This window comes from Malania oleifera, chromosome 6 (assembly GCF_029873635.1).
Source record: "Malania oleifera isolate guangnan ecotype guangnan chromosome 6, ASM2987363v1, whole genome shotgun sequence".
NCBI lineage: Eukaryota > Viridiplantae > Streptophyta > Magnoliopsida > Santalales > Ximeniaceae > Malania > Malania oleifera.
This window is the reverse complement of record NC_080422.1, coordinates 28,514,494-28,539,408: the sequence shown is the minus strand read 5'-3', so window position 1 is coordinate 28,539,408 and position 24,915 is coordinate 28,514,494. Positions and strand designations below refer to the sequence as shown.

The following is a 24,915-nucleotide window of genomic DNA, read 5'->3' as shown; positions in this document are numbered from 1 at the left end:
TTTGGTTAAGGACGAAAATATTAAAGAAAGATGACAAAATTACTTTAGTAAGTTGTTTAACGAAAACCAAATAGAAGGCTTAAACTTAGAATTGTCAAATGAGGAAAAAATTAAAAATATAAGATTTATTCGCCAAATTAGAGTTAATAAAGTTAAATTTGCACTAAAAAAGATGAAAAATGAGAAAGTTATGGAACCAGACAACATCTCAATTGAAGTTTGGTAATGCTTGGGTGATAACGAAATTATATGGTTAACTAATTTATTTAATATAATTGTAAAAATTAAACACTTTAATACCTATATATAAAAATAAAGGAGATATTCAAAATTGTAATAACTATCGTGAAATTAAACTTATGAGTCATACGATGAAATTATGGGAAATGGTAGTTGAACAAAGATTAAGGTTAGAAACGAAGATCTCAGAAAATCAATTTGGTTTTATGCCTGAGAGATATACCACAGAAACTATTTATCTTTTAAAAACATTAATGGAAAAGTTTAGGGAAAAGAAGATGGACTTGCATATGATATTTATTGACCTTGATAAAACATATGATAAGATACCTAGGGAAGTTCTATCGTGAGTTTTAGAAAAAAAAGGTGTATGTTGTAGGTATACCAATGTCATTAAGGATATGTAAGATAGAGCATGACTAGTGTAAGGACTATAGATGTAGAAACTAGAGAATTTCCAATTACCATAGGTGTAAATCAAGGATCTGCTTTGAGTCATTATCTTTTTGCTTTAGTGATGGACTAATTGACTAAGAGTATTCAAAATGAGGTTCCATGGTGCGTTGTTTGCAGATGATATTGTATTAATTGACGAAATCAGGGATGGAGTAGAGGCTGAGTTAGAATTATGGAGAAAAGCTTTGGAATTTAGAGACTTTAGAATAAGTAGAAATAAAACATAATATATGAAATGTAATTTTAGTAATGATAGGAGGAATATTGGAGACAAATTCAAATTTGATGATGAAAAAATAAATAGCACTTGTAGATTTCGATACCTTGGATCTATTATGCAAATTGAAGGAGAAATTGAAGATGATGTAATGCATAAAGTTAAAACAGATTTGGTAAAATAGAGAAGTGCTTCAAGTGTATTATGTGATCATAGAATACCCTTAAAATTGAAAGGGAAGTTTTATAAGACAACTATAAGACCAGTTATGCTATATGGATCGGAATGTTGGGTGACGAAGAAACATAATATCTAAAAAGTAAAATTTGTCGAAATGAAAATACTTAGATGAATGAGTGGTATAACATTGAATGAAGGAATGAACATATTCGTGGTAAGTTAGGTGTAACTCCTATAGAAGATAAGATAATGAAAAGACGATTCAGATGATATGGACACTTGCAACGTAGGCCTTATAGTGCATCTGTGAGGAAAAGTGACTTAATTACTGTGAGAGGTAGTAGAAGGGGTAGAGGTAGACCTAAAATAACTTGGGTGGAGATAGTGAGTAAGAATTTAATATCCGTGAATCTATAAAAAAAAATGGTCAATGATCGCATAAATTGGCGGAAAATGATTCATATAGCCGACCCCACTTAGTGAGATTAAGGCTTGGTTTTATTGTTGTTGTATTGTCAGGTTTCCCCATAAAGGCTCTAAGGATTGCCCAAATAAGAGAAGAAACTGCATCATTTTCTTGAGTTTCTTGACCATCTTCTATTTTAACTTTGACAGCAGAAAAAATTTCATTTTTTTCATATTGAGTAAAATAATTATCCCACCAAACTTTGAGAGATCCATTAAATCCTTGTGTAAGGAAATGAGCTACTGCAAATTCTGGATTATTTTTTAAATTATAGGCCGTGGCAGTCACAACCATTTGTTGGATTAAAGTAGCGATTTGATATTCTATAAAATCGTCTAAATTCTAACCATAGAGAGCAGTTCCATCAAAAGTTATACTAGATTTTGAAAGTTTTTCTTCAAATAATAAAGTTGGAGGACTTTGCCTTTTAATTAACTTTGCTTACTTCTATTTTTCAAAGAATTCTTTAATTTATTAATTTCCAATTCACTGGCACTTTGATTATTTAAACTTGATGAAGGGTCCTCTTGAAAAAGGGGCAAATTTTGACCAAGGTTTTGTGCAGGCCAAGCTTTAACCTTGCCCCCACCAACTCTGAATAATCTTCTAATGGTTCTTCTTGAATAATCTGTTTTCTAAGTTGGTGTTGCAAAACCCTCACTGGTCACGCTTCGAGGAGCTCGGTACTATGGTTCGTCCCTAGAGTCTCTGCGTGCGCATTGTAAGGAGGCACTCTCTTCAAAAATTTCGGATAAGCTCTCCCTACTATATTTGTCTGCCTAAACCCCCAAAACTCGACCCCCTTTCCACTCCACTAATAGCGGCCACAGCCCCTTGGCGGCCACCACAGCTGGCCATGGCCTCAATTTCAATGGACATAGCCGCAACTTTGGCGGGACTCGCAAGGCGACCGGCAAGCCATTTCCTTGTAGCTCGAACTAGGAGTTTTCCCCTTTCATGGAGGCCCAAAATTCAGCCGAGTTTTCAAACATCTGCAATTCGTCCGAGAATTAGAGTCGTGGCCGAGTTCTCGAAGCTCTCGCGGAGAAGAGGGGCTCGGAGGTTTATGGTGGCTGCCACGGCGACGGCGGAGAGTGAGACTTCGGACGTCGCCACTAGCATTCCTCCGGATAATCGGGTTCCAGCTACTATAATTACCGGGTTCTTGGGCTCTGGGAAGGTAGTTTGCTTTTTGAAGTACTTCATTTGTTTTTTTTTCTTTTTGTTGGTTCAATGTTATGAAGGACAGGTATGTACATTGTTGAAGTGCGATTTGGATAAGACCCCATTTGGAAATGCTTAAAAATAAGTACTTACAAGTGACAACCCTTATCACTTATGACAAGAACTCGTACATAACAAGTAGCGTTTGGTTGAATCCTAGAGCGTACAGATGCATGATGATAGGTATTATGAAATCAATACGAGTCATACTCAAATGGGGCGTTTCCTGATTAGAGAAAATGTGTGCTCTTTGGGGTGGGGGGAGGGGTAGCACCATTTTGATGATTTAGTTATGGTGATATTTGGATTTTGGACCACATCTGAGCTCACACCACCAGGGTTTAACTTGGTTTGAATTAAAAATGTGATGCGTTTAGTTGATTGTAGCATATGATTTAGTAACCATAATAATAGATTCCTTTAAATGAGTGCAAGCAACTTATCAAAATCTAATTTGCAGCTGAATTAGTTTGTTTCTTTCAAAACCTACGAGCCTCTACATTTTACTGCCATGTTAAGGTTGTGGCAAGCTTTAGTTGTTAATTTTTTAAGTGGCTATGCTATCAGGAAAAAAAAGTGGCTTTGGTGCAATGCAGTTTTTGCTATTTTGTGAACCTTATGAATTGAGAGGAATTTGAGAATTTTCAAGGATTGTATTACTGTCCTTGTTTTTTGTAGGATAGAGCAGTGTACAATTGGCCTCTTTTTGGGCTCATCCTTTGGGTTTTTTTTGTTGTATGCCACTGGCTGATCTGGTCATGGAATTGGAGGCAGCATTATTGTATTTCTCTGTTTGTTTTCTCATGTCTACTTTTGGTTTTTAGGAAGACATCTTGTTGCCCCCCCTTTACCCTTTTGGATAGCTGTTAATACATTTTTCTTATCCATTTTTTTTTAAAGTGGCTTCAATAGTTGCAATTTTTTTTTTTGTTTTTTATAGAAAAAGGAATTCATTAGATAAAGATAGAATTTAGACACAGGAGAGAGGACGTCTCCTTAACGAAGTATGATAATCCTCAAGAAAACCAAAAAGAAAATTGCAAAAATAAACAATGACAAAAAACTCAAGATGTCCTAAGAAGAGACTTCCAATTGCGCTAAACTTCTGAAACACATATTCCCTTGAAATTTCCATAGTCCATATGCCATAAAGAATTCATAAAGAGAATCTTTTTCCACACTAACCAACATGGTAGCTTCTTCCCTACAAATATACATGTATTGTGTTCCTTTCACAACCCCTAAAAAACTGCAAATATAGCACAATTTTTCATCATCCATTTTCATTTTCTTCGAGAGATATTGAGAATTTTATGCCGATGTGGTGCCTTGTGAATGAATCTTAAAAATTTTGCGCCCACAGGGGCTATTTATGTTCTCATGTTCCTCCATATGTTACTTCCTAGTAACGGTTGTTGGCCTTACAAGGCTTAATATCCCGTTTTGATGCTAACAAACAAGTGAAACTTAACATATTTGGTTGAGTAATGATATTTCAGGATTTAAGAATGAGAATACATGATCACAAAGATGAGTCAAAGTATGGATGCAAAGATGATATCTATTAAAGCTTGAAGATCATGATAAAAAGAAAGTGCTTAAAGCTTAAAGCATGAAGACAAGAGAACCAAAGAAAAGTAAAGCAAGAGAGTCAAAGAAAAGCAAAGCAACAGAGCTAAAAAAACAAGCATAAAGACTCAAGCACCAAGAATGTCCAAAGTCCTAGAAGTCTTTATGTAAGTACTTCATATTTTAAATATCTTTTGAAATATTTTTGAAGCTCATTAGGATGTAAAGACTTAGAGACCAAGTTTTTTCAAAACCCTAGAAAATGTTTTTGAAAAGTCACATTAAAGTTTTTCAAATAACAAAAGGTTTAAAAAATAAAAAAATGAAAGTTTTTCAGAAAATGGGACTGGTCAGCTGACTGACTAGAATACACTAAGATTGGCCAGTCGACTGACAAACACCAAGAATGAATAACTGTCCAGCCGACTGACAATTTGAACTGAGATCAGTCAGCCGACTAACCATTTTGAACGTGATTGAGCCAACCGACTGACAAATTAATGGAACTTAGTTTTGGCAAACAGAAAGGTCTCAGCCGCCTGTCCATCCGACTGACGTTGAGAAATGAACTACCCAGTTGCCTGTCGAGCTGACTGACTCTACGGGAATTTGAATTTTAAACTTCAACGGGAAAATTTTAAAAATTAGTTTTTCAAATATGAACGTTATAAAAACTTGGTGGACACTCCAAGTAACTTGAGGAACAAGGAAACTAATCGTAAAAAGTCTATAAATAATCCCTTAACCCCAATAAATTAATAACCAAGACAATCATACAACATACTTGTATTCAAACTCTCAATCTCTCTCAAAGTTCTCTATTGCTCATACTCTTGCTGGGGGAATTCATCTGAATTGTTACTGAAACATCAACCTATGGTTCTAATACTGAGTTTTCTCATTCACTAAAGAACCCTTGGTGATCTCTTTACTTGAGTTTCAATTCTATTTCATATTGATATTTAAATTGTTGAAGTATATAGTGCTGAATTTGTACTAATCAGCTCTATTTTGAGAGTGTTCTTGTACGCGTTGTTTACTTCATATTTTTTGTAGTTCTTGGACGATTCGAGGTGTTCGAATCGTTGACCAAGTGTGGGGTATCGCTTGGAGAGGTGCAACTTTAACCTAATTGAAGGAGTGACCGAGGGGTATCACTTGGAGAGGCGGGCTCTAGCCTACTGAAGGAGTGTGTAACGGTGTTGTTCCGCCTAAAAAGGAACTGATTTAGTGAATCCTTTGGTGGTTTGCCAAAGGCGAAGACGTAGGCTTGGGATAAGCCGAACCTTGTAAAAATCCGGTGTCACTCTCTTTACTTTCAGCATATATAAACTGTGTGGATGTTTTAAATTTCTTAATCATATACACTACGTGGATTAGATATTAAATAAACTTAAGTTTAATTTGTTTTTAGGATTGCGGAAACCGAAAGGGAGTATGTTGGTTGATCAATAAGTTGCAGAAACCGTAAGGGAGTACATTTATTGATTCAACACCCAAGACTTATTAACTGAGAGTTTGTTTAAAGTCTAAATTCTTGGAAAGAGTGTTGTGCTTCATATTGAGAAATCAATTATCCACAGGGCTTGCATTAACCACAGGGCTTAAATAAATTTCATATACATAGGGCTGCAAAAGCTGAGAATCGGTAAAGTGCTAAATATTGAATTTTGTGGGTTGAATACTTTGGTTGATTGATTGGCTGATTGTTTAAGTACTTGTGTTGTATTGGTTACTTTGTTGGTATATGGTTGTGGATTGAATATTGCTTTAAGTATTTGTTGTGTAATTGTTAAATCAACAAGAGGTTAAGAATCTTAAAAAGAATTAAAAGAAAATTTTAATAACCCAATTCACCCTCCCTCTTGGGACTATACCTTGGTTTTCAACGGTGTTTTAAATAGGAGTAGTTCTGGTAGATCTTGTTCTGACATAGTTAATGATGTTGATATGTTTATCTATTGTTGAACAGACAACATTACTCAATCATATTTTGACTGCGGATCATGGAAAGCGTATAGCAGTGATCGAGAATGAGGTAGGGGTTGAATCCTTAGCTGTTTGTTAGTTATGTTGATGAACTTCTTTTGACAACCCCATTATCAAAGGAAAAGTTAGAATTGACTAGTGTTTGTCGCTTTGCTGACATGGATATGATGATTTCTATGCTCTGTTTTTTTGTTTTTGTTTTTTTTTTTTGTTTTCGATTTTTTCCCCTCATTTTTTGTTGATGATTTCTTCACTGGTGTTTTGTGCTTATGGAGGGTAATTTTTCGAAAGGTTATGTATTGGTGTATAATTTTGTGCCCTTCTGTCAAATTTCAGTATGGTGAAGTAGACATTGATGGTTCTCTTGTTGCTGCGAAAAATACTGGAGTGGAGGACATAGTTATGCTCAACAATGGTTGTCTTTGTTGCACAGTGAGGGGTGATCTAGTAAGGATGATTTCAGAACTGGTAAATAAAAAGAAAGGGAAATTTGATCATATTGTAATAGAGACCACAGGTAATATTTCCGTTCACAAGTGAGTTATGCATTGTTCACATGTTATGGAGATGACCCCTCCCTCCCTCATTCTCTCTTGATGGATGTGTTTCTGTTTTAAGTCTTAAAGCATGATGCTGATCCAATATTAATTTTCTGGATTTGAATAGGAAATAGTTGTAGCTAGTTCTTCTTTGTTTTAATTCTTCCTTATGTGTTTGATTTGCAACTTTATAGGATTGGCAAACCCAGCGCCAATTATTCAGACATTTTATGCTGAGGATAATGTATTCAATGATGTCAAATTGGATGGTGTTGTCACTTTGGTTGATGCTAAACATGCTCGATTCCACTTGGATGCGATTAAACAAAATGGAACAGCCAATGAGGCTGTGGAGCAAATTGCTTATGCTGACCGTATTATAGTGAACAAGGTATGTTTGATTATTATAGTCTTTGACCTCTATTATCCCAATAATGTTATTTGTATCGATTTTGTTTTTTTTTTTGATAGTTTTCCATTTGAGAAGTTCATGGGTGGCCTGGAAGTGCTATCGCAAGGAATGCGGGTTGGCTCTTAAAAATCCTCCTCATGCTACAAAACTCATTATTGGGTTTCTTAGCCTGTTTCTGTGCAGGACTTTGTAGTTGAGAAGTTCTACAATTTCTTCTAGAATATAGGATAATACATTTAATTCATATGTAGAACATTAACTCCCAAGCTCAAATTTCTACTAATTAAAGCTGGTGGTTGACCTGTAATTTCAAGAACCTCGGTCTTTGGACATTGATTTTTGGCTTATATAATACCTTGATAGAACCTTGCTCCAATCATGACAGAATTTTCTTTATTTAGGAAATAGTGTTTTGTATGAGGACCTCTTTGTATTATGTAGTGACTTACTTTAGTATTTTGTAATTATGTGTTTAGTTGGGTTATTTTTGTAAATATGTGTTATTAGTAGTAGTGGTTGAAGTGCTGGACATGCAAGTTGATGTACAATTGTTGTTTTGAATCAGATTGTTGCAGTTTCCCTCTGTCTTTCTCTCTCATTCTCTCTCCTGCAGGCTTTTTCTCTCTCCCTCTTTCTCCCACCAGCTCCTTATTTTTCTTCTTCCTTCCCCATCTCTGTTATGGTTCTGTCCTCCTCCTCCTGCTGCTTCTCTCAATTCTCTCTCTATATCCAAATCTTGTAACTTGTCCTGCGTCAAATTGGCATTAGAGCAAACCCCGATCACCACGCAGCCATTCAAAGTTTAGAAATTGCAGAAATAGCAAGCGCTGTTCACCTGTGTTGAGATTTTGATTAAAATGAATGACCTAACTTGAAGATAGGTCTCTCCCTCTATTTATAATACAAATCAAATACAAACTAATGACAATAATACCCTTACTCAGCAAGTTGCACATAAGATTTTAGATAAGCAGTAGTAATGAGCTTCTGCACAAGTTTCTCCTGAACAAAGTGACAATCAACTTCAATGTATTTCGTCCACTTATGAAAGACCGAGTTGGAGGCAATATGAAGAGCAACTTGATTATCACACATCAACTTCATAGGGTGAGGATGTGAAAAACCCAATTCTTCAAACATGTTCTTCAACCAGACAAGTTCACAAGTAGTGTGAGCTATAGCTCCATATTATGATTCAGCACTTGACCTGGCCACCATAGTTTGTTTCTTACTCTTCCAAGAAGCCAAATTACCACCAACCAAGATATAGTATATTAGTATCTAGTTGTGGATCTCTGGTTGGAAGGCGATCCATCCCAATCAGCATCTGCATATCCATGAATATAAGTGTGACCCTGATCATGATATAAAAGACCTCTTCTAGGTGCACCTTTGAGATATCTCAAGATGCGAATGACTGCGTCCCAATGACTTGTCCTTAGAGAATCTACAAATTGATTCACAACACTTGTTGCAAAAGATATATTTGACTGAGTGACTGGGAGATAATTCAACTTTCCAACAAGTCTTTGGTGTTGTCTGGGATTAGGTAGCAAATCACCCATATCCAACATTATCTTCTTGTTAGGATCCATTGGTGCATCAATCGGTTTGGATCCCAACAATCTAGTTTCATCCAATAGACATACTTCCTTTGTGACAAAACAATTCCCATATGAGATGCTACCCAAGAAATATTTAAATGGTCCCAAATCTTATTTGAAACTTAGTCTGTAGAAAAAGTTTGAGACTCTGAATGCCTTTATCATCATCACCTGTAATAACAATATCATTCACATAAACAACAAGAAGGATACTACCCGAAGAAGTAAGATGATAAAACATAGTGATTCATTGCGCATTGTCGAAGACCAAACTCAAGTACTATTGTATTGAAACAACCAAACCATGCTTCGGGAGATTGTTTTAAACCATGTAGTGCCTTCATGAGCCGACACACTATGCTTGACTCACCCTGAGCAACAAACTCAGGTGGTTGCTTGATATAAGCCTCCTCCTCAAGATCACCATGCAAGAAGACATTCTTTACATCTAATTGATGTAGAGGCCAGTGACAAGTAGTAGCCAAGGAGATGAATAGACGCATTGATGTAAGTTTGGCAAGCGGAGAAAAGGTGTCAAAAGAATCGAAACCATACACTTGAGTATACCCCTTAGCAACAAGATGGGCCCTTAGACGTGCCACAGAACCATCAGGGTTGACTTTCATAGTGTATGCTCAATGACAACCAACCATAGACTTGTCAGGAGGAAGAGATATGAAGTCCCAAGTGGCATTGTCCTGTCAAGCATTCATCTTTCAGCCATAGCATTCCTCCACCCAGAGTGGGCTAAGGCTTCGGGAACAAATTTAGGAAGGGTAGTAGATGATAGAACAGTGACAAAATAATAATAGGAGGGTGATAAGAAGTCATAACACAATTGGAAATGGGATGTCGGGTACATGTGCGTTTACCTTTCCGAATAGCTATGGGAAATATGATCATCAGACGAGGAAACCAAAGGCGTGGTAGTAGAAGCTAAAGGGTTGAAGAGGGCTAGGGCGTTGTTGGTTCGAATCGAATGAGGGCTAGGGCTTTGTTGCGAAGGGCCTTTGGCTATTTCTTTATTTAACAGGCTCAAAAATTTCAAGGCGCGCCTCAGGTTTCCTGACGCCCCGATGTGCCTCATTTCGCCTCATCTCACCTCTTATAGGTTGCCTCGCCTTGCATGGGATGAGGCGCTGGCCTCCTCGCCTGTCTGCGCCTTGCGCTTAGGAGGCGTGCTTTTAACAACTATGGTTAAAACCCTGTGCACCAATTGATCTCATTCCTTTGCCACTAGATGATGCCTGTATTTTTGAGCCTGCTGAGCCTATTGTTCATCACATTCATGAGTTGCATGCTGAGGTTAGGCAAAAACTTGCTATGATTAATATGGATTATAAACTTGCTATATATGTGCATCTTAGAGCTAGAGAGTTTAATATAGGTGACAGTGTCATGGTTCACATAAGACCTGAAAGCTACCCAAGAAATTCATTTCAAAAGCTCCATGGTTGTGCCATTGGCCCTTTCCTCATCCTTAAAAGACTTGGGACCTGATGCATGTTTTCTTGATTTGCCTGCTTATATGACCATTAGTCTAGTTCTTAATGTAGAGGATTTGACATCTTACCAAGGCACTTTTGAGCCTCTTGGTTTGCGACCTGATGCTCATGCAAGTTCAGCAGCTCCTCAACCTCCCTCTATTTCTCAACCACAGGAAACAGTGGGGTCTATCTTGGATGATGAGTTTGTGACGTCTCCTCATGGTTGATTTCGTCTCTACTTGGTTCAGCGGAGAAGTTGTCCCAGTTTGGATGATACATGGCTTGCCGAGGATGATGTCCATGATAGATCTCTTGATTTTCTGGAATCAGTTCCACTCTGCAGAACAGAGTTCCTTTCAGCTGTGGGAGAACGATGGGGGACTATCTACATCCCATAGGCCACCCATTTGGGACACGTATTTTAGGCCCAGGTTTAAGAAGGTTTAGGAAATAGTGATTGTACGAGGACCTCTTTGTATAATTTAGTGACTTAGCTATTTTGTAGTTTTGCACTTTGTAGGGTTAGGGTTATTTTTGTAAATATGTGTTAGTACTAGTAATGGTTTAAGTGCTGGACACGCAAGTTCATGCAGTCACTGTTTTGAATCAGATTGTTGCAGTTTCCCTCTTTCTGTCTCTCTGTCTATCTGTCTCTCTCTCCTGCAGGGTTCTTCTTCCTTTTGTCTTCTTCTTCCTTCCCCATCTTTGCCTCCTCCTGCTGTTGCTTCTGCTTCTTCCTCTTCTTCCTCTCCCCTAATTCTCTCAATTCTCCCTCTATATCTAAATTCTGTTACTTGTCCTACATCAATATTGCTGGAACTTAATGATTGTATATTCAGGGGAAGAAAATGTCTTTGGTCTATGCACTTGGACAGGATTCAATATATGGCTTCATTGTGGGCTTTTGCAGCTGGTTGTTTCAGAGGGCTATCTTTTTCATATTTACATCGTGATTGGCTGGTAGTATTGTTTTGATATGTTTTCTTCTTTGCCCTCCCTCTTCTAAGGAGGATTTCTTCTGCTCCTTTTTGTACTTCCTTTTCTCCTCAATAAAATCGATTTTTTCCCCTATATATGAAAATGTTCCTACGCATAACTAAATTAGCAAAAAGTCTTTAAAAGAAACTCTTATAAGGGTTTTTCTTCAAAAGATCCCAGCAATCCTAAAAGAAAGCCATTGTAAACCCATCCAACCTCGGAGGCTTTTCTCTCTCATCTCAGAATGCTACACCCCCAATCTCATCTTTCTTTAAAGGCCTCTCAAGCCACACTGCTATTTCACACTGGAATAGGTACCAATTCAATTGCTCAATCGTAGCCCTACCCTGAACATCCTATGGAAACAGGTTCTTATAAAAATCAGCAATCATTCCTGCAGTACAGCCAGAATCCTCACTTCCTATCATCCTCTAATTCCTTAATAAAATTCCTTCTTCTCCTACCACTTGCCACCATCTGAAAACACCTCATATTACAACCCCCCTTTTTAACCTGTCTCATTCTAGTCTTATGGCTCCAACTCACTTCCTCCCACAAAAGAACTTGATCAAGCTCATTTGACAATTGAACTCTTCTAACAGCTGATTCATCTGAAAGGGGACCTTCTTCCTCTAATCTATCACCACTATCTCCTGTAAATGTCTCTTTTCCTAGTATGCACATTGCCAAAGACTACATTCCAAATTTTGAGTTTTCTTTTACAAACTTAGATCTCCTCATAAAACAATACTCTCCCCAACGTTGAACATTTCACTCACTCCACTTCTTAGCCAAGACATGAAAGGCAGAAGGTGTGAACCACATATTTTCAAATCTAAATGGAGTTGGGCCCCGCTTCATAGGATTGGACTCAAGCACTATGGGGGAGTGATCTGATCTGAGATGACTTTAGGAAGCAATTCTTGAGATAAACTAGGGAAAACATCCTCCCAGTCTCTAGTGAACAAACATCTAACAATCCTAGTAGCCACGGTCCTATTACCAGCAGCAACCCAAGTGAATTGAGCATTTGAAAGAGGAATATCTCAAAACTGCAATCCTTGATAAACAAGTCAGAGCTCCTCAAGTGATCCTAGAGCCTCCCAATATTTCATTAGTAGACCTAATCACATAAAAACTCCTCTTAAGCACCAACTAGAATTACACTTGCATACTTATTTAGTTTACATGTTGGGGTCAGTCATGTTTTTTTTTTGAAAATTTTATTTGTTAGCTTATATTTTATGGTTTCAGACACATTTTTTTTTTCTATATATTTTATAGATTACATACATAGGCACTTCCTTGACGCTTCTAACCTTTACTCATCTGCATCTCTCTATGCTCATGCACTCGCGCCCGCTCCCACTTTGTGTAACTCTGGCTAGACTGACCTTGTTAGCGAGCCAGAAATTGCTTCTTTGGTCCAGCAGATAAAGGTTGGTGTAATGCTTCGGTACTTAATTAGTTATTTTTTAAGCTTCTTAAGTTTCTATATTTGAAATGGGCCATGGTACTGTTGCTGAAACAGAACATAAATCAGATGGCTTATCTAAAGCGGACAGAGTTTGGAAAAGTGGACTTGGATTATGTACTTGGTATTGGAGGCTTCGATTTGGAGAGGTTATATTTCCTAAAGAGATTCAATTTCTGCGTCTGCAAAAGAATAGAAAAATTATTTTATGGCTGCAGCTGATTTACGACAAATGTTTGTGTTTTTGCATTGTATTATATTGATATTTATTGCACTTTGCCCAGGATTGAGAGTGCTATCCATGCTGAACACGACCATGACCACCACCACCATCATCATGAACATGACCACAAGCATGGTAAGTTGGTAACTATATTCAATCCCTTTAAGTCAGAACAAGAGATGGTGTTTCCTTTATTCTGAAAAAGGCCTCTCTCCCAGCTCACCCACTGCCACCTCCCCACTTGCCCTTTAGGGGTGCAAGCATGTGAGCTTGCTTGCAATTTGTGCGTGTTTGGGTGCGTGCATATTGTTCTCATGGCTTGTCATTCATGGGAATCATAGCTTCTTGTTGCCTGGTGGTATTGAAATCACACTGGATTCGTTCCGTTACACACTTAAGTGGAAGTTATTGCCGTGCATGGTCAATGTCTATACAGTGTCAAGAAGTTAATTATGTGATTGACTAAAGATGAAAGAGAAGTTTTTGGTGTACAAGGTGTTAGTGCTACTATAAAAATCATGGAACCTTTTATTTATTCTGTTTTATTTGGATAAATTGACTGAAAAGTACAAATAAATTGTAAAAGACATCAATTGATTGGACTGAAGCATTTATGAATGACAGATGTTTGCACTAATCATGAAATTGAAGCTAACTAAAATTTGAAGGGCACATGATAAACAAAGAGAAATGATTCATGTACATACCCGAGATTTTGCAGATTGGTGGAAAAGGATTCATTTAGCTGAAGTGAGCTGAACCCACCTAGAGGGACAGTTAAGGCTTTGTTGTTGTTATGATAAATAAAGAGCATTTCATTTTTAATCCTAAATATGGCTTGGTTTCAGTAAAGACACCACCACTTGGAGGGTTCTGTTTTTAATGCTTGGGAGACATAGTAAGTCAAACAAATAATATATAACAAATAAGTTATGTGGTATCTCTAATTGAGAAATGAACTTTTTTGGGTGCCAAGTGCCAATGGTTGAAAACTTTCTTCAGTTCTACCACCTAAAAATACCTAATTATTGCATGGTCTCTTGGAGATCCCAAATACAAAGAATAAGAAATTTATATAATTTGCTTTTGATGCTAATGAGAATCAACTATTCAAGTTGATCAAGTAATCAAGTTATGACCCATTTGATGGGGATTTACGAGTTCTTCCTCTAATGCAACTCTTAACATAAAGAAAAAATTGTTCCTTTCCTTCCCTGCAGGGTCTTGTGGTGGGTTCTGTGGGGCGTGGGGATTAGTCCCGGCTGTGATGCATCCCAGGGTAACCTGGTAGATGCCAGTTGGGGACACCCGGACGTTATCCAAAAAAAAAAATAAAAAAATTGTTCCTTTCCTGTTGGAACATGAAAAATGGTAGCAACTGCTGAATTGTCCTCTGAAGAAAAAAAGGGAAGTAGGAAAATCCATCTGTTTGCAAGTGAGTGCTTCTCTCTCCCACTTACATAAACAAACTAATAATTGAGTGTTTCTGTGTGTGTGTAAGTGAGAGAGAGAGAGTTCTATTCCTATTGAAGTTTGTCACATGATCTTTATATGTATGTGCAAATGGGTGCATCGTCACTCCACTGTTTTTCTGGTAAAGAGGAACCAAATTGTTGATAAGTAAATCGTGCATGGAGGTGAAACTGGAAATTTTATCCAATGCCATTGATGCAGGCTTGATTAAGCTCTTATTTTTATTGGTTTTAAGGGTGACAAACAAGCAATAACTGCCTAAAAGTTTTCAACCCCCTGTCACCCCAAGCTAAGGCACTTTGCAGGTGGTTGTAGGGCAAACAAGCCTACTAGGGGCTTGCATGGCAATGCTTAGAAAAGGTTGTCACAAACTGGTCACCATCTTCATTAATAACTAACTTACAACATAGCTTTCACACACTGTTCATAAGAAAGTCTAAACACATAAAATTACACACATACCCCTAAAACTACATGAATTACAAACATATTCCTACTTTACACAAATATTACAAACAAGCCCCTAAAATACACATAATATTATACTAATTAAACTAAATACATAATAAACTACTAATTAAACCCAATAATCCCTTAACCCAGTTCTTCTTAATTATTCTCCAACATGGCTCTTCCCAATAGGTAAACAATTTTACTTACAAATTTTTCTCCAAGGTTTGATGTTGTCTCAAACAACTTTATGACACTGTTGGCCATAAGGAGTTAACCAATAAAGTGTCTTTCAAAATTGTGTACCTTTTAGAGGATAAGAGGGATATCTCTTAAACGAGTTGGATTGGTCTTTGGTGAATCCTAGTGGTGACCGGTGAGAGAGTTAGATTGAGGTAGAGGAGCTTGAATATAAGAACAAAGCAAAGAATTTGAGCAGGGAATTGAATATTTTAGCTTTGTCATTTAATTATGACAATGGAGGTAGTTCCTCGGGGGTTCTTAATAGTGTGGAATAAAGATCCTTTCTTGGAATATTTGGAGATTAAGGGAGTTAGCAAGAGGGGAATGGTGGAGGAACTAGTTAATGAGATAAACCTTGACATCTAGGGTCAAATTGTGATATAGAACACATGGATAGCTTCTATTAAGCATTGTCTAGTGGGATCTCTTTCTCCATTGATTTTTCTTGATCTTAAAGGTTTCAAATAGTGCTGCTTTACATCAATTTCGTGGTCTGAATTCACCTCATTACTCTTTTTTTGATGAGTTAGTGATTTTGCTTTGTGTAGTTTATAGTGGGTGGTTGGGGGTGATTTCAACGTTTTGCGAACTTTTAGGGAGACTTGGGGGATGGCCTAGGGTCTCTAGTATTATGAGTGAGTTTGACTTCTTTATACAGAACTGTGGGCTTAGGGATACTTCATTTAGCAAGTGGCTGTTATTTCGGATAGTGTTGAGAGTCAGACGTGCTTCTTTACATATTGTGGGATGCCTAGTAACTAATGTGTGGGAAGACACTTTTCCATTTGTAGTGCAGGAGACCCTTGTTAGGCTTGTTTTAAATCACTGTCCCATGCTTTTAGATTTTAACCCAATGCAATGGGATTGCCCATTTTAGATTCAAGAACATGTGGCTGACACACCCTTGTTGAAGGAGAGTGTGCAGGGCGTGTCAGGTCCAAGGTAGGAGGGGTTTAAATTGATTAAAAAACTGAAGTATGTGAATATGAAGTTGTAGTAGAGAGGTTTTTGGAAATGAAAAAGAGGCTAAAAGTAACATTTTTTTTTGAACTTGTTGGCTTGGATAGGCTAGAGCAGTGTTTCTTTCCCCCTGTTAGATGAGGAGGCTAGGGCTAGAAGCTCTATTCTTAGTAATTATGCATAGGTTTTGTTATTGAGGGAGGACATGAATTGACACTATAAACAGAGGATTAAGTGGATTAGAGAAGGGATTGTAAGTTGGGATTTTTTTTTTTTATAGAGTGGCTAATGGAAGGAGGACGGAAAATTTTATCAGGAAATTGGAGTTATATCCTGGGAACATAGGTAGGCCTCATACTTAGATCAGAGTGGAGATACGAACTTCTATGAGCATTTGTTGGATTGTCTGAGTAGGTTGTTGTTGGATGGCTTTGATTGGTCTCATTGAGGGGAGCTCAAATCAGTAGCTTGAGAGGCCTTTTGAAGTTCAAGCATTAAAATAAAAAAGAAAAGTATTTGAGGTATGCATGGAGAAAGCCCTTGGGCCCTGGCGATTTTAAGATGACCTTTTTTCAAGAAAATTGGGTGATTTTTTTTTATAGAGTGGCTAATGCGAGGAGGAGGAATTCCATAGAAATGAGTGGTGGGTAAAAGTGTGACTGCTACTTTTTTTAACCCTAATATGAAGGTAAGAGAGATCTACAAGTGTGAGAAATTTTAGTCCTAGTAGCCTGGCCACTAGCCTTTGCAAGGTTCTTTCTAAGGTCTTATAGGTTGTGTGAGGTTTTGGGAGTTATAGTGACCACTACTCAATCTAGTTTCATTAGGTAGGCAGATTTTAGATGTTGTGTTGGTTGCTAACGTGGTGGTAGAGGATGTGAGGGGGAGGGGTTTAATCTTTAAGTAGGACTTCAAGGAGGCTTATGATAGGGTAAATTGGGGTTTTTTTTTTTTCAGACAAAGTGATGAGTAGGAGTTCTAAAAAACAATAGCGCTCCACTTAAAAGTAACTGTTGCGGTGTAAAGGTTGCAGCTATTGCAGATGTTACATAACAGGTAATGGACACCATGTTTGTGAATTATTTTTTTAATTTTTTGCATTAGCAAACTTATTAAAAACATATATATTCACATGGTTTGATCCTATAATTCTACATACTAATGCTTTAAATGAATTTTCATAAATTTTGATTTAAACATAACATATACTACAAGTGTTGGATGGTATTTGGGTGCTTTAGTTGCTTCTAAGTTCTACCTATTGAGCAGAACATGCATGCATTTGCTACTTTTGACTACTTTGTTGATAGTAAGTGAAGTTTAATATATGAAATCATAAATATAAAGAAATATAGCATATAGAATGTTCATATATATATATATATATATATATATATATATATTTATATTCCTTTTTAGATAATAGAAGAAAAAATATTAGTAACGAGGACAAAGCACCAAAAAAAAAGGTGGGCCTTGGATCAACCGTAGGTTGCTCCGTTGTGATCGACCGGTCATGGGTTCGAGTCCAAGGGGACAACCTCTTTGTGTAAAAGCAGGGTAAGGCTGCGTACGCTATAATGACCGTCCCCCTACCCTCAGGGTAGCCTTGTGGCTTGGGATACTCTTTTTCTTGTTAGAAAGTACAAAAAAAAAAGGTAGTAGGACAAAGTTTCCGCATAGAACAACGATCAACAACTAACACGATGACAAAAGAGTTGCCTTCCAATACCTTTGAAGATTGGACAACAATAATCCCCAAAAGAAGCCAAGAGAATGGGTCCAAAATGAAGCCAAGAATACCACTCTATCTCATGATGAATGTGGGCAAGATGTGCGCCTCCAAAACTTTCCCCATTCCTCTCAGCCAATGAGTCCAAATGATTGCAAAATTGCCCTCCATAGAATGAGTTCTTTATTTCTTGAATTGAAACTTGTATGGCTTGTTAGCAGAAAATATCTCACATTTGGAGACGCTACTCATGCTTCTTTGAGATACAAAAGGAGAGCATTCAAAAGGTACAATGCCACCTTACAATGAAGAAACAAGTGGGTATTCGTTTTGTTGGACTTGCCACACATCAAGCACATGTTGGGATTGAGAGACATGTAAGGCCTTCTTATCTGCAACATGTCATGTGTATTAATTCTATCTAATGGTAGAGTCGAGACGAAGGTTTGAGGGAACCTTAGCCTTCCAAGTGATTTGGCTCCGCGGGAAAGAAAGAGGGGAAGGGGGTTTTGGGAGATGTTATAAAAATGATTTAGATGCGAACAACACAGAGGAATCACCCTTCTAGAGTCTCTTATCCTCTATATTGTAAGGAGCAAAATGGTCTAACATAGAAAGCAATTTGGTAAGCTCTTCAACCTTTTTTTTACTTTTTTTTGGTTGATATATTTGGAAAAAATGGTAATGTCACAAAAGAATACCCCACTTGGAAGAGAAGAATGAGCTGATAGGTGCATTGCAAGAGTAGAAAGTTTGAACAATTGAGGCACCTTTAGCTCCTTAGAAACATCATGCACCCGAGCATCCTCCCAAAAATTCCTATTATTCACTTTGAAATAAGTGAGAGGAAAGAATTGATATGCTACCTAGGACATGGGCATGCATGAAAGAAAAAAATACCACTTCCTCTAGTCTCCCATCCATTTACATGGAGCTCAAATTTACTTCTAATCACCATGTGACATAAGAAGTTCAAATCACCCTTCTAGAGTCTCTTATCCGCCATATTGTAAGGAGTGGAATGGTCCAACATAGAAAGCAATGTGGTAAGCTCTTGAAATTCTTTTTTGTTGAGATATCTAGAAAAAATGGTAATGCCACAAAAGAATAGCCCACTTAGAAGAGAAGAATGAGTTAATAGGTGCATTGCAAGAGTAGAAAGTTTGAACAATCGAGGCACCTAAAAAACATCTTGCACCCAAACATCCTCCCAAAAATTCCTATTATTCACTTTGAAATGAGTGAGAGGAAAGAATTGATATGCTACCTAGGATAGGGGCATGCATGAGGGAAAAATACCGTTTCCTCTAGTCTTCCACCCATTTAAATGGAGCTTAAAATTAATTCTAACCATTTACCTATTAGGGAGATATTTTTGGAAACTACATTTATAAGCCCCGATTGTCCTTCAGATTTGTGGACAACCTCCTAGCTAATGTCCCTCTTATTCTCCCCAAAACTCAACCTAAAAAAATCACACATAGGCTTCTCTTAGACCATAGCCACCTTTAGGGGCACTTTAAAAAGAGAAAGGAATTAGATAGGAATCTTGGAGAGTGAAGCTCTAATGAGTATGATGTGACCCCTGAGAGATAAATATGCCCTAAAAGGCCAAGGATTTTGGATTCCCCTAAGAGGGAGACCAAGATAAGAAAGTGGCCACTCGAGAGATATGCAACACACCCAAGGTTTTGTAGCTTTCTAGCTCCCTAGCACCCAAATTAATGCTAGCCCCGCCACTCTAGAAATGTCAATCTTTGATTGAGGGATCTTATAAAAAAATTTGAGCAAGGCAACAAACTTGGATGAGATTTGGAAACAATATGGGTACGTTTTTGATTCTTGCAATGAAGTGGGGGATTTATCTTATGTTCATCCTCCCTTGTTGGAAGGTCTGGAGGGAGTTTCTATTTTTGAAAATGGCAGTTTGGTCAACAATATTCAGCATAGGGATGGAATATTGCCTACTCCCATGGAGGAAATTCCTAAGGACTTAGAAGTTCAAGATCTTTCGATAAAATGGATTTAAAGTTGAGTGATATTGAAGAAAATGAAGTTCGCATGGATGGTAGTGAAAGTCGTAAATTGAACGGTCAAAAGGAATTAGTGAATTTGAAGAGCTCAGTAAATTATGATGGATAGGGTTTGAAAAGGGGTTTCCTAGGTTAATTTTGCTAGTTTCATGTTGTGGTATTCTGTTTTTTGTCTTTTGTTTTTTTGTTTTTTGGAGGACTCCTTGTCCCCACATGTTGTGCCTTCTTTTTTCCCTATCTAATATTAAAAAAAAATACATCTATGTTGTGTATGAGGTGCAATAGTTGTATATATAATATGTGCATTAGACATATTCATAAGACAATGTATATTAAACATATCGGGTTGATATAAATGAAATTCGTAAATCAATTAACTATTGCTTATTATACAAATAAAGCTAATTTATATAGGAATGGTTAAATAAAATGTTGTCGTAAGTTTAAGTTTTCATATAATTTCAAAAGCCCTTGTAATAATCTTTTGTTTCAATAAAAAAAAAAGATAAATTAAGATAGAAATTTCACTTCACGTCTAGATCTCTCATTTGAATTCTGAGGAAATTTCATTCTATAGTTAAAATTTATCTAAAATTTCAAGGTTTCGATAATTTTTTTATGACTCGTTGAAATTTTTACGGAAATTATATAAGACGGAAATCAAATCACATTTTGATTTCGAGGGTGATGGAAAGCAAAAAATTTGACGGAAAATTTGACAATTTCGTGGAGATTTAAGTCCATGGTTGTTATCACCAATTATATTTATAATGCATAGGAGCAAGGTTCTTTGGAATATTTTGTTTTATGATAAAACCAATGAAGTCCAAATTGAAGTGCAATATTTGAAGTAGTCAATAATTTCTATGCTTTTTATCCTTCTGCTGGTGTGCACTAATCACGGCTATTGATTTGTAATATTCTCCATTTTCATACCTGATGTGAGAGCTATCAGTAGTATTGGAATCAATATTATCATCGAATATGCTCCCAAGTCTTTCATTTCTTATGCTGTCATAGTATGCTCTCTCTCTCTCTCTCATGCACACTTGTTTTGTTTGATATTATGTAATTCTGGTTGCAGCAGGTTTGGGGATCTCTGAATGTAAATGTAATAATTCATGAGTTACATAGATCTTAGTCCTACATTTGACTTTATGGACTGTTAGTTTAGATCAGTTCTTTCAATACTCAGATCCTGGTCGTTGTCTTAATTTAACTCAAGTTGCTAATCTTTTGTTCTTCTGGTAATGGCATGGAGTAATCTGTCTGTCATTTTGATATGCAGAGCATCATAATGATCACCACTCCCACAATCACTTGCACAATCCTGAAATTTCTTCGGTTAGTATAGTTTGTGAAGGGAGCTTAGATCTTGAGAAGGTTAGTTCAAAGGACTCTGTATGTTGGCTGTCTTGCAATTTCAATTGCATTTGCTGATATGATTCTATTTAATTGGACTAAACTTTTGATTTGAGTAACAAAATCATTTCCAGTTTCTTAATAGCTGCTTGTTGGGAGAGTTGCATTTTACTTGTATGGACCTTCTATGTTGTCTGGACTGTTGTGATATATCTTTGTGTTCTCCAGGCTAACACCTGGCTTGGGACGCTGTTACTGGAACACAGCGAGGATATATATCGGATGAAAGGAATCCTATGCGTTGAGGGTATGAATGAGAGATTTGTCTTTCAGGTGGGTTAGAGTCTCTCTAAAAGCACAATTTATCCCTTAGTGGTTAAAATCTAAGAATGATATTATATATCTAATATGGAAATTATTATAATTCTTTTGTTGTAGTTTACAAAATCTTGTTCAAATGTCCATGGAAATTTAATTTTTACTTATTTTTGCACATATTTTCTTTACATGTCTGTTGTGAATGCTCCACACACATTGTGATCATTGGTGCAGAAATTGAACTGCATCAGTTGCGCCTTTGGACCAATCTCATGGTGTCAGTTGTGGTGATGATTCCAATTTTGAATGTACCGGGCCATACTGATCTCAACTAATAGGGTTGATCACCAACCGTGCTTAATCTCTGCAGTTTCCACCTCCTCAAGTTCCTTTGTGGATTCTTTGGACTTAATAATCCATATGCCCTTAGACCTTGTTGCTAATACAATTGGTCTAAGATCTAGTTTTGACATTGGCTTACTAAACATCTCCACAAACCTTCCTTTTCTCCAATAATAATACTCTTTTTGGTCAACCTTGTCGTGAGCTTTAACAATATTTGGTTGATTGCTTAGCTCGGTAACTGTCAGAGTAGTTCGCCCTTTGTTTGTGATAAATTGCTTCCTGAGATTGCATGCAATCTTTCCAGTGGATTGGCTCTTCAAATTATTTTCATGGGTCGAATGAGTTCCACCCTTTAATTCCCATTATATGCAAACTCTTCAATAGAAAGGTTCCAATGTATGCTAGAGGGGGCTTTGAGGTTTGTTGACTTGTGATCACAGTTAGGCTGGAGGTACTGCTTGCATCCACCTGTCCTTTTTCTTTTGCCAACGTTTTAAGGAGGGGTAGCACTTTACAGTGGTCCCCAACATATTTATAGAGGTTTGTCATGCCCGCTTGTGCTGTTGGGTGGCTGCACTAGTGTGCTTTATGAAGCCATGGGCATCGTCTCTTGAATCTTTAAAATTAGTAACATTTCTCTGAACTAGCTTGAATTGGTCCTTATTCACCTTCAACTTTTTTAAGATTTTTTTTTTTTTTATTTTTTAAGTTCTTGCTGAATCATTTTGATTCTGTCTGACTGGTTCAGACCAGCTGGCTTAAGTAACACATCGGTTAGTGGTAGGGCTGATTCAAGGCACTAGTTCACTAAAAGAACCCTTGCTTGTGTTCATCTGTCTCCTCACACGGTGCTAGCTCTCTTTGAAGGAGGGCGAAGGTGAGCGTCAACTTGGACATTTGAAGCCAAAGATTGATGTAATGATTGTTGATGGCTAGGACATTGTCAAGGCTGATGTTGGTTGGATGGTTATGGTGGCACAAGATAGACTGAGGATACTCTTTCTTCAATGAGGAAGAAGAGTGGGTTGGTGATTTGGTGGCAGTTGGTGGAGAAACTTGGCAGTGGAATAGAAGGTGGTGATGGACCATGGCAAAGGCAACAGTTGTGAGACCGAAAAGGTTGGAGTTCCCTTTTCTCTGGTGATGATCAAGCCTTTGCTATAGTTGTTGAGGAAAGGTGGAATGGTCAGTGGCAGGTTTTGGAATTGGTGTATTTCCAAGAGTGGGGGCGAATTGGGTATTTAAAATTTATTCCTAGGTTTAGCTAATCTAGTAGCAGCATTACACAAACCTAGGGTCTTTCAATTTAATTATAAACCCAATCAACACATGTACTACATATAATGAATCAAACATAAACATACATGTGATGAAAATAAAAGTGCAGAAAATAAATTTGCGGAAATATAAAGAACATGCACGATATGTTATCAGGGTTTGGCCAACTGTGACTACGTCCTCACCCTTAGCTCGCAAGCTCAAGGATTCCACTAATGCTCACTTAACGGGTGGAGCGGCACCGATTACAATCAGGTCAATTAGCACAGGGCTGACCTCAACCTTTACAAATTCTCCTTGCAGGGCGGAGAAGGCCCTAGGTCAAATTCACAGGGCTGATCCCAACCTTTACACAATCCTTACCGGGCTGGATTACCGCTCCCTCAGGTCACGCTTGGAAATACAATAGTATTTTTCTCAATCAAGTTTGTACAGTGATTGTGCTTTCATGTAAAGCAGATATGTACCCTATACGCGCAAGTAATAATCAATCCACACCAAACATGTATGATTTGTAAGCTCAGTGGTGTATATTTTTGTGCAAGCTACACTCAACAAGATATGATCGCAAGAATGCTCAGGAGTGTTCAAGACAAGCTAAATTTTTGAAACACGTTAATATCAAATATCAATGTTCAATTAGAGTTTCAAAGATGCTTAATCAAATATTCAAACTAACTCAAAAGATTTTCTTCAATGAAATAAGCACATGAGTAGTTTGAAATATAATTTAGCTTGTAGAAAATATTTTGTACAACAAAATCAAATCTATGAGACACTTGCAATAACAATGTAAATATCCTAAGCTTGCTAGTTTATCCCAGCACAAGATTTATTATATTCAAATCTGTGGGATAAACTTTGCTAACTCCCCAAAAATAAATCAATCAATCAAACAAGAACAATGGGAGTATTAGCACTATATAATAAACACAAGAACAATCAATAACCTCTCACAATATCAAGATCTATCAATGGAATAAATATTTGAGAGTCTTTTGGGTAAAATGAGATTTTGAGATAGAGAGAATTTTTGCTAATTATTTTGGCTAATCTCATGCTAATTTTTGCAAATGAAGGACTATATATAGAGATAGGAAAAATTATAGCCGTTAGGACAAGTACAGTATTATTAATATTGTTTTAAACCATTTTAACCCAATTAACCCTGTTTAAAAATATTAACCACGGTAAAAATAATGGGGCAACCTGAGAGCACCGGTCCACCGAGCTGTGTTAAGTTCGGTCGATCGGGTATCATTTGAAATACAAGTTCGGTCGACCGAACATGGAGGTTCCAGGGTGATTTTTCATTTTAGCGCGGTATGGTTGACCGGGAACCTTTTGAACTAACTAGTTCGGTCGACCAGATCTTTGAGTTCTCACATGTGGTAACTCGGTCGACCAGTGCGTCGGCATGCAATTTGGGCTTGGTCGACCAAGTGGTCAAATAGTTGACTTGGAAGGAGTTCGGTCGACCGGGTGAAAATGAACTGGGCAAGTTCGGTCAACCGGGTAGTGGTCAAATTGTTGACCCAGTCTCGGTTTGGTCGATTGGGAGGAATTGTACTAGAGAGTATGGTCGACCAAATGTGCCTATTTAGTGCCTTTCGGTCCTGTTTAAGCATGCAATCACCCTATTCAAATGACTATACATATATAT

At 37.3% G+C, this 24,915-nt stretch overlaps 1 protein-coding gene across 1 annotated transcript in view; it reads left to right on the top strand.

Annotated features, from left to right (window-relative positions):
* Positions 1-2,094: 2,094 nt before the first annotated feature.
* LOC131156995 (uncharacterized) overlaps positions 2,095-24,915 on the top strand; it is a 39,028-nt gene continuing 16,207 nt past the window's right edge. The window contains exons 1-9 of the mRNA XM_058110803.1: positions 2,095-2,739; positions 6,325-6,390; positions 6,678-6,858; positions 7,075-7,271; positions 12,750-12,800; positions 12,893-12,984; positions 13,120-13,193; positions 21,238-21,332; positions 21,540-21,644. Coding sequence (XP_057966786.1) covers positions 2,416-2,739; positions 6,325-6,390; positions 6,678-6,858; positions 7,075-7,271; positions 12,750-12,800; positions 12,893-12,984; positions 13,120-13,193; positions 21,238-21,332; positions 21,540-21,644 — 1,185 coding nt within the window. The 5' untranslated portion in view covers positions 2,095-2,415. The remainder of the gene's footprint in view (positions 2,740-6,324; positions 6,391-6,677; positions 6,859-7,074; positions 7,272-12,749; positions 12,801-12,892; positions 12,985-13,119; positions 13,194-21,237; positions 21,333-21,539; positions 21,645-24,915) is intronic.